The sequence below is a fragment of the Tupaia chinensis genome, unplaced genomic scaffold (assembly GCF_000334495.1).
Source record: "Tupaia chinensis unplaced genomic scaffold, TupChi_1.0 Scaffold000661_1, whole genome shotgun sequence".
Taxonomy (NCBI): Eukaryota; Metazoa; Chordata; class Mammalia; order Scandentia; family Tupaiidae; genus Tupaia; species Tupaia belangeri.
Genome location: NW_006160183.1, coordinates 3,664,539 through 3,675,262, shown reverse-complemented (window position 1 = coordinate 3,675,262; position 10,724 = coordinate 3,664,539). Strand labels below are relative to the sequence as shown.

At 39.3% G+C, this 10,724-nt stretch overlaps 1 protein-coding gene across 2 annotated transcripts in view; it reads left to right on the top strand.

Annotated features, from left to right (window-relative positions):
- The window catches only part of DYNC2LI1 (dynein cytoplasmic 2 light intermediate chain 1), a 45,020-nt gene that overhangs the window by 11,321 nt on the left and 22,975 nt on the right, over window positions 1-10,724 (top strand). For both annotated transcript variants that reach the window (XM_027776321.1, XM_027776320.1), the window contains exons 4-6: window positions 1-28; window positions 3,921-3,990; window positions 6,265-6,353. The exon at window positions 1-28 is cut by the window's left edge and continues 1 nt beyond it. In XM_027776321.1, coding sequence (XP_027632122.1) covers window positions 1-28; window positions 3,921-3,990; window positions 6,265-6,353 — 187 coding nt within the window. The remainder of the gene's footprint in view (window positions 29-3,920; window positions 3,991-6,264; window positions 6,354-10,724) is intronic.

Here is a 10,724-nt window from a genome sequence, read left to right as displayed (position 1 = left end):
CGACTATTATTCTAAGATGTCTTGACAGGTAAGTGTTACGTTAACCTTTCCACTGCATTTATGCTCATTCTAGTTGGGCAAGTTAGATTTTTTTTTTTTTTTTTTTGGAGAGGTTTTTGCTATAGAGCGTGTGCACGCTCCAGAAAGACAGAGAGAGATAGAAAGTGAGAAATTACCCCCTAGGGAGGATGGCCATGCTGCAATCCCTTCACCTCCATTATCCTCTTGGGATCTTGGGCACACACATGCCTGGGTGTGCCACTGGGTCTGGGATTTGAACTGCGGTGGGTTACATGGGAGTCCAGCGACATAGCCATTACGCCAACTGCTGGTCCCTGGGCAAGTTAGATTTTAAGACATATGGAAGGAGAGTGATTTTTGAAGACCAAACAAAATATTTAATTCTTAGTAAACCTTGAACATAACTTTTAAGAGCTCCTTTAAAGATAAAATTAACAAGCCAACAGGACCAGCAGTTAGCGTAATGGCTATGTCGCTGGACTCCCATGTAGTTGACTGCGGTTCATGTTCTGGACCTGGTGGCTTAATTAAAACTCACGCCAGGTGTATGTGTGTGTGTGCCCAAGATCTTGAGAGGAGAATGGAGGAAAAGGGATTGCGGCATGACCATTCCCCTTGGGGGTGATTTCTCGCTTTCTGTCTCTATCTCTCTCTGTCTTTCTGGCGAGCACATGCACCCTATAGCCAAAACCTCTCAAAAAATAAATAAATATATAAATAAACTAACAAGCTAAAAAATATGGTATTAATACTGAATTTCCCTATTTGAGGGGAAAAATGTTACTGTAATTACCCAGCCTACAATAGTACTTAGCCTTTTGACTATGCTCCTCTGATACTTCATTTTTTTTTATAAGAGATATTTTTGCTATAGGACATATGTGCTCATCACAGAGACAGAGAGACAGAAAGTGAGAAATCACTCCCCAGGGTTGATGGCCATGCAGGAATCCCTTCTTCTCTATTCTCCTCTCGGGATCTTGGGCATGTATGCATACGCTCCTGCCGTAAGTTTTAAGCTGCAGGGTCCAGAACTAGAACCATAATCAATTGTGTGGGAGTCCAGCAGTTTAACCATTATGCCATCTACTGGTCTCACTAAAATAATTTTTTTAGTTATTTTTATTATTATCTCTATTAGACTCATAATTGTACGTATTTATAGGATACAGTGTAATTTTTCAGTATATGAACACAATGATATAATGGGGTAATGATAAAACATGTAATTAGCATATTCATTATCATTACTTGTGTTGGTACATTATTAAATATAGTTACCCTATTGTGCTATAGAACACTAGAAATTATTCCTTTTCTCTGACTATAATTTTGTATCTGCTACATCTCCCTATCCTGTCATCCCCTATGTTATTTTTATTCTACCTAATCCCTGACTATTTGAAAGTGAATTATAATCTTATATTGTTCAGGAGTACAGTTTTGAACCACAGTGTTCGACCTCAAACTACATTTGACAGTTCATATACTTTGTAACCTATACTGCAGAAGCATGCCATCAGATTAAGATTTAGGATTAGGATTGGTAGCTGTTGTAGGAAGTTGTTAAGTTTTCAACCAATTTGGGAAAATATTTCTGTCTTCTCTTCATTGAAATACATATTCTTATAATTTCTCCAAAAACATCAGAAGAGATGGAATTTGGTCTTAAGTTCATGCAAAAAAAAAGCATCCCTTTAAAAAATATGATTAAAGAATAAAAATAATAGAATACTGGCTTTGTATGACATTCTTTTTTTGTATAATTATTTATTTAATTTAATTTATTTATTTTCAGTTTGCTATAGGACACATGTGCTCATCTGAGAAAGACAAAGAGAGAGAGGGAAAGTGAAAAAGCAAGCCACTAGGTCCAGTACCCAAACCACAGCCAGCCATGTGGGAGTCCAGTGCCTCAACCACCACACCACCTGCTGGCCCCACTATAATTTATTTCACCAACAAAATTGTGTCCTTTTTTAAATTTTTTAAAAATTTCTTCAATGAAAGAGGCAAAGAGAGGCACCCCAGCAAGTCTTCACACCGCAACCCACTTCCAGTCCTATGGAGACAGGGTCACAGACACACTCACACACACCCAGCATGCTCAGGGAGGTCCTGCAATGTGAACCCATGATCTTCCCTGTATGGGGAAGCATCACAGCATCGTCCACCTCCTGCTGGCCCCCAACATTGTTTCTTAGAAGAACCATCCCCCATGACACTCATATCACTTTCCATCTCCAAGAATCAGGGCTCTGTGTAGACTACATTTAGCCATCTCCTATGATCAACCAGTCATCTATCATCAGTTTGGTATGAAATACTACAAAATACTGTACAGTGTTGAAAATGTTCATTTTAGTTTCTTGATAATCTGCCCAGGAAAGAGAGAGTTTTCCAAATTCTGAGTTAAGTATTAGAGCTTATAAATTTTCTGAAAAACCTATGATTTCAATTTTTTTTTGTACCAAAATGAACTCATACTTTAATTCCATTTTTTCGTGAATTGAAGTACCCTCATACCATATGTGCCCACTTATATGAGCTACCTAGAGTAGTCAAACTCATAAAAAACAAAACTAGAATGGTGGTTTCCAGACACCAGAGGGAGAGGAAAGTGGGGAGCTGTTTAATGGGTATGGAGTTTCAGTTTTACAAGATGAAAACATTTAGGAGGTTGGTTGCACAGCAGTGTGAATGTGCTTAATACTACTGAACTGTACATTTTAAAATGGTTAAGATGGCAAGTTTTATTTTGTATTCTTTACCACCATAAAAAAATTAAGTAGTTAAAAAATAGATATATACCATAAAACTGCTTACCTAGCAATATAAGTCATAATGTAGATCATTCATCAAATCATTTTAATATTTTCTATTTCATTTATGGATTTTTTAGGACTTGTTGATGTAATTTGTTTGTTTGCAAACTGTCACTAAATGAGCTCATGTCCAAGCCACGATTTAACATACAGAACTGCATTAACATCTTTCACTGAGGTTCCCATTAAATTGACAGTTGGTAGGCTCCCAGTGCTCCAAATCAAGTCTGAGCATAAACCTGATGTCAGCGCTTCCCATGTGGCTTGGATGTGAAGAGCTTAAGCTCGTGCCTGGCCATCAACACTGTCAGCCCCAACACCTTCCCCACCCACCCAGCAGTGCTTCTAAGGGCTGTTATATCCTACAGGTGCCATGGTTCATTTGTGCTGCTGCCCCTAAAATCCACAAAGATGGTTTTTTAAAAACTAGTTCCTTTTTCTTTTAGTTTCCTATGGGTTCATGTGCTCACCAGACAGAGAGGGAAAGTGAGAAATCACCCCGTAGGGGGATGGCCCTGCCACAATCCTTTCTCTCCATTCTCCTTTCAGTATTTTGGGCATGCATACACATGTGCCGGGCATAATTTTAAAGCTGCTGCATCTGTAACTTGAACCGTGTAGCTGACCATGTGAGATCTAGCCACCTTAACCTCCCCACCACCTGCTGGCCCATTTATTTATTTCTTATGCACATTTAAAAAAATCATTTTTTACCTCAATGCTATTATACAGGTAAGTTCTCTACTAGTAGATTAAAGTTTTTAAGAGAAAGTAAAAATGAATCAGTTAAGATGATAACATAATGGGCCAGGAGTGGCGTGGTGGTTAAGGGTGCTGGATTCCCACATGGCCAACTAAGTCCTAGACCTGGCAGCTTGCTTTCTCACTTTCCCTCTCTTTCTTTCTTTCTCTTACTCACTTACTCTCTCACTCTGTCCCTCTCTGGTCAAAGTAAAATAAAGAATTAAATTTAAAAGTTCAATAGAATAATTCTTAAAAAAAAAAAAAAAAAGATGATAACATAAGAAATCAGTACCTCCCATGGTAGTAATACTGTCTGTCTTTATTGAACAGAGATGAGCCACCAAAACCAACCTTAGCTTTGGAATATACATATGGAAGAAGAGCAAAAGGCCATAACACAGTGAGTGTCTTTTGAAGTGATATTGCTCTGCCCAGAGATGGAGCAGTAATGCTTTGTTTTGCATTTCCCGTCTTACCTACATCCAATAAACGTATTCAGTCATATACTTCATAGTTGTGAATCGTTCAGGTGCACTTTAGCAGATGTGAAGCCAACACAAGCTGAACATGTATCAGCCTTCTCATTTGCTAGGTCTCAAAACTTCTGAACTAAGATTCCTTTGTAGCATTATTGTACAGTTTTTCTTTTTTTTACGTTTTTTTATTTTAAAAGGTTTTTACCTTAGGGCACGTGCATCTTGACTCTTCCAGTGACCCAATACATTCATGTAAAACTTGCTTTACTGGCCGTCTCTCTCTTCCAGGTTCATGGTAGCAGATAGATAAATTTAGCTGTGATTCGTTTACAGCTATTTTTTTTCTTTCAACTTTTTTATACTATCAAGTGGAACTTTTTTATATTCTGGAATCTTCCTGTCTTTTTCAGATTTAATATGCCCAAAGAGTTCTAATGGAAGCACTTTTTCAGCTGCTCATAATTTCGGTGGCCTGAAGTTTCTTCATTGTCCTGGCAAAAGCAGAGATGCCATTAGCTAGAACTCTAAGAAGGTTCTCAGAATTAGTGGTTTTATTGGGTTGTCGGAAAAGTCATGATGCATTTTTGCATAGGAAAATATGTTATGACTTTCCGATGACCCAATATTTCCAATCTGCTTGGCTGTCTAACCCTTTCAGGTCCTCTGTTATTTTAAGAGTCCTATAAAAAGAGAAGCAGTTGTTTAGTCTCCTCTTGTCCTCCCACCTGCCACTTGCGTTTGCCAGCAGTTGTCTGTCCAATGCCCTAGAGGAATCAGACACAGATCGCTTATCCTTTTGCTCAGGTAATCTTGGTCAGCAGCCAAGAGCCATCTGTTCATTCCCTTTCCTTGTGCCTCATCTGTATATCTAATTCATTTTATCAGCTATCAGCTTACTAAACCATTTCAACCATTTCATTTCTGCCTAAAATTATAAACATTTTCAAAAAAATAACATCAAAGATATTCAACTGGCTAATTTTTAGCTTTTTAAAAAATAATTATTTATTTTATTTTATTTATTCATTCATTTATTTTTTAATTTGACCAGAGAGAGACAGGGTGAGAGTGAGAGAAAGGCTAATACATGTTCAGCTTGTGTTGGCTTCACATCTGCTAAACTGCACCTGAACAATTCACAACTATGAAGTATACGACTGAATACGTTTATTGGTTGTAAGATGGGAAGTGAGAAAGCAAGCCACCAGATTTAGGACTCAAACCCTGTTCGGCCATGTGGGAGTGTCCAGTGCCTTAACCACTGCGTCACTTGCTGGTCCACATCAACTGGCTAATTTTATTTAAAATTTGAGTAAGTGTATGCTACATGTGATATTTACAAAATTGGGGCACTGTTAATGTCTTCTGTTAAGGTATTACTAGAATTAGGGTATTTTTGTACAGAGAGAGACTATATTCTTTTTTTTTTTTTTTTTTTTTTTTTTGAGAGAGATTCTTGCTGTAGGATATATGTGCTCTCCAGAGAGATGGAGACAGAAAGTGAGAAATCAGCCCCGGGGGGGTGGTCATGTAGTCATGTCACAATTCCTTCTCCTTTATTCTCCTCTCAGGATTTTGGGCACACACACGTGCCCAGTGTGAGTTTCAAGCCACCAAGTCTGAGACTTGAAATGTAGTCAACCACCATCTGCTGGTCCCCAGAGACTATATTCTTAATGTTTTTTTTTTTTTTCCTTTTTTTCTTAAGATGTTTGCCATAGGGTACATACACTTACTTGCTAGAGAGAGACAGTGAGAGGGAAAGTGAGAAGTCACCCCACCTTTCCGCCCACCCCACCCCGCCAGGGATGGCCATGCCGTAATCCCTTCTCCTTAATTCTCCTTCTGAAATTTTGAGCACACACACACATGCACCCAGCATAATTTTCAAGCTGCCAGGTCCAGGACTCAAACCATGGTAGGCCATGTGGGAGTCCAGTGCCTTAACCACTATGCCACCTGCTGGCCCCATTCTTAATGTTTCATCTTTGTTCTTTAGAATAGATATTTTGGTGCATTTTGATGGGTGGGGAAGGGAGTGGATAAAGTTCTGACTGCCAAAGTGTTGATGAGTACGGTATTTTGTATCTATAATTTTTACTGGCAAGTGCTAATGAAGTGTCAGAAGTATTTAAAATTCAAAAAATCCAAAATTTTCAAAATTAAAAAAAAAAAAAACAACTTTTTTGTTTCCCCAGCCAAAAGATATTGCTCACTTTTGGGAACTGGGTGGAGGGACCTCTTTGTTGGACTTGATCAGCATACCAATCACAAGTAACACCTTACGGTAAGTGAGCTAAGTGAGTGTCTCCAGGAAGAGCCGTGTACACTGTAATGTCGGCAGATGACTATGGGTGGGCGTTCATGAGTCAGAATGGTGAAGGACAGTTTTATGTAGCTGAGGCTTATGCCCACTTCCTATGTGCTTAAACTGTAATGCTTTCAGAGAGGCTTTAAAGGAATGAAACTTCTGGCCTGTGCTAAGTAATGACTGGCATTCTCTTAGTCACATATTTGCAAGCCTGCAAACAAAAAAATATGTCACATAGTGTTTGGGCAACGAGCAAAAATAAACTTGAAAAGCTTCATTTTTTTCCAGTATTGAGCTCAGTGTGAGTTAATTCCGCTCTGAAATTTTGTCCTCTGGATAGTGTTCATTTACCTTTGAATTTAATTCTAATTAATATCACTGAAGTTTCATCCAAAGGAAGACTACGTGTTGGAGGAGAAAGTCTCTCCACTTGCTGACCGTAAGGAAACAGAACCTAGGGAAAACTTTAAAACCCTGTAGTGGTGTTTTCCTGACAATGACTCTCACATGTTGGCCAAATCACATGCGGAAAATTGTGACATTTATCACAATATCCCTGGGAATCAGTCTCAGCCAAGAAAAACAAAAAACATTTAAGTCTGAAATATTTTATTTTTGTCATATTTTAACACAATTGCTGCTGTTGGACCAAACACAAAGGACTTGGCAATTATTTGTTTCATCTCAGTCATTAAGATCCTTAGAGTATGGGATTATTTCTTGTTAACAGGACAATTGCTATTCCAGAATTAGCTTATGTTACCCAGTGATTTTTTTTTTCTTTTAGTGAATTATAATGTAATTCCTTTTATGGATTACAAAAGTAAAGTATGCTCATACTTTAGGAAAAATATTGTTTTTAAAAAAGTAAGAACAACAAAATCACATAAAAAATCACAGTTAATCTGTTGAAGCATTTCTCTCAACGTTTTTAGTGTTTATAAATACACTTTGTATAGATTTGGATTTAGAATGTTTTATATACACACTAGACCTTGCTTTTTCACTTAAAAACCACCTTTTTTCTATGACATTTTTCAGGAACATGGAATTTTACAGCTTTGTAGTTTTTCATGTGTACTCCTTTTTTTTTTTTTTTTTTTTAACAGTTCTTTTCTTTTCTTTCCTCTTCTTTTCTTTTGCCATAGGCCCATAAAGTCTCCAGAGAGAAACAGAGAAAGGGAAAGTGAGAAATCGTCCCCTGGGGGAATGGCCATGTAGCAATCCCTTCTCCATTTTTGATTCTGGGCTAGAATGATTCAACGCACACATGCCTGACATGGTTCTCAAACCACCAGGTCCAGGACTTGAACTTTGGTCGGCCATGTGGGAATCCAGTGCCTTTATCACCATGCCACCTGCCGGCCTACTGGCCCCCCACATGACCCTCTTTAATGGAAACAAATAAAGCAGCCCTAGTATTAGGGTAATTTCAGTGGGATGGTTGAGAAGAGATGGCCAGGGTAGGGAGGAGTTAATGTGGCCTGAGACTGAGAAGGTGAAAACCAAGAGACAGCTCTTCTCTGGGTTGTGGACTGGCTTCTGTCCTGGCCCTGAGTTGTGACTTGACCTCACTCCCCTTCTCTAGACTCCACAGGATTTCGACCTGATGGCTTGTAGAAATTCTAGAGTCTGCAGGAATCTAGATCTTTCCATGGTTTCTGTAATACCTCATTTTGTGAGGTTTTGGTCTTCCTTTCCCTGAAACCCTAGGGCAGCTGGAGGCTGCTTTAGAAGAGAGGAAGAATCAGGGATGTGATGAACAGGGGAAGGGAGCCATAGGCCTAGGGCCAAAGAAGGTGGCTGAGTGGTTAAACAGTTCATGGAAAACATTTCGCTCTTAATGTAATTGCTAATCTCAGGGTGCTTTTGACTGGAATTAGTTTGACACATAATTTCCTTGCTTTGAACAAAACCCAGCAGTTCAAGAAAATAATATTGCCAAGTGCTATTAGATGCTGTTTATAGAATTAGGGACTCTTTGAAATAACTGTTTATAGAATTATGGACTCATTGAACATTTCCACAGATTTTTGATAATTTCTAATAGAGTATCTTCTGTGGTTTAAGAGTTTATTTATTTATTTATTTATTTATTGAGAGTTTTTTTGCTATAGGGCGTGTGCGCTCGCCAGACAGACAGAGACATAGAGACAGAAAGCGAGAAATCACCCCCCCAGGGAGGATGGTCATGCCGCAATCCCTTCTTCTCCATTCTCCTCTCGAGATCTTGGGCACGCATGCACACGTGCCCGGCATGAGTTTTAAGCCACCAGGTCTGGTACGCAAACCGCGGTCGACTACGTGGGAGTCCAGCGACATAGCCATTACGCTAACTGCTGGTTCCCTCTTCTTTCTGTCTTTGAGTTTGGTTACTTCAGTTATCTCATATGCATATGGCTGGGATCATACAGTATGTTATTGGCATATTTCACTAGTACTGTACCTTCAAGGTTCATCCATGTTGTAACATGCCAGAATTTCCTTCCTTTTATTCTAGAGAGATTTTTGCTATAATGTGCGTGCACTCGCCAGAGAGACAGAGAGAGACAGAGAGGGACAGAAAGCAAGAAATCACCTCCCCAGGGGGGATGGCCACACTACAATCCCTTCTTCTCCATTCTCCCCACACTACAATCCTTCTTCTCCATTCTCCATTCTCCTCTTGGGATTTTGGGCATGCACAGATATGTGCCCAGTGTGAGTTTTAGGCTGCCAAGTCCAGGAGTCAAACCATGGTCAACTATGGGGGAGTTCAACAAAGTAACCATTACACCTTCTGCTGGTCCCAGAACTTCCTTTATTTAAAAGGCTGACTAATACTCCACTGTATGTATATACCAAATTCTGTTTTTCCAGTAATCTGTCCCTGGACATTTGGGTTGTTTCCAGCTTTGACTATTGTGAATAATGCTGCTGTGAACATGTGTGTACAAATATCTGTTCAAATGGCTGCTTTCAGTTCTTTTGGATATAAACACAGAAGTGGAATTACTGGAGCATATGGTATTTCTATGTTTAAATTTTTGAGGAACCACCATACTATTTTTCACAGCAGCTGCACCATCTTTTAGTCCTTACTAGCAATTTATAAGGGTTCCATTTTTTCAATTTTCACCAACACTTGTTATTTTCCAGATTTTAAAAATTATTTGACAGTAGCTATCCTACTTGGTATGAAGTGATGTCTCATTGTGGTTCTGGTTTGCATTTCCTTAATAATTAATGATATAAAACATCTTGCCATGTGCTTATTGGCCCTCTGTATATCTTCTTTGGAGAAATGTCTATCTGTATCCTTGCCAATTTTTAAAAAATTAGCTGTTTCGGGAACCAGCAGTTAGCGTAATGGCTATGTCGCTGGACTCCCACGTAGTCAACTGCGGTTCACGTCCCGGACCTGGTGGCTTAAAACTCACGCCGGGCGCGTGTGCATACGTGCCCAAGATCCCGAGAGGAGAATGGAGGAGAAGGGATTATAGCGTGACCATCCCCCCTGGGGGGGTGATTTCTCTCTTTCTGTCTCTATGTCTCTCTCTGTCTGTCTGGCAAGCACACGCGCCCTATAGTGAAAAACTTCTCAAAAAAAAAAAAAAATTAGCTGTTTGTTTAATTTGCCAGACTATGCATGTGCTGCTAGAGAGAGAGAATGAGAGAGAGAGGGAAAGTGAAAACACACCCAACAGAAGATGGTCAGTCTCCATTTTTCTCCATTTCTCCCTCCTGGGATTTTGGGCAGTACCTGCACACACACCTAGCATGTTTCTCAAGCCACTGGGGCTGGGACTCACCACTTAGTTGATCATGTAGGATCCGACTGCCTTAACCAGAAGCTGGCCCCATTTTTTTTTGTTATTGCTGAGTTTATGTTTGATGTACATGAACTGAGAAGAAATACACATGTGGTGATAAGCAGTGGTGTATCGGTCAGAGTTGTGCTTTCAGAGAGGCAGAATGGTATAGCAGAGATACATAACTACAGATCTAAATACCAGTTCTGTATCTACTAGTTTTACAAATCTGTGCTTTACACTTCCTAACATGGAAATTGTAATATCTTCTCGGAAAGGTTATTGTAAGGATTATGTAAGCCAGGTTGTTCCTAGCAAGGTCTTATCAGTAGATCTGTTTCTCTTCCTTGCCTTGGTTGCTGTATTGCTGCTGTTGCTCCTGTTATGTACTTTGCTTCCCTCCTTTGCAATGCACAGTAAAATTGAATCTGAACCTCACATCGTTGGGCCAACAGCTTACAGCTTCTCTGAACTGGATTTTTTTTTAATTCAACAAAAACTTCAATGCTGTTTTTGGTTGGAACACTAGATATCACTAAAGGAAAACATTGGAATA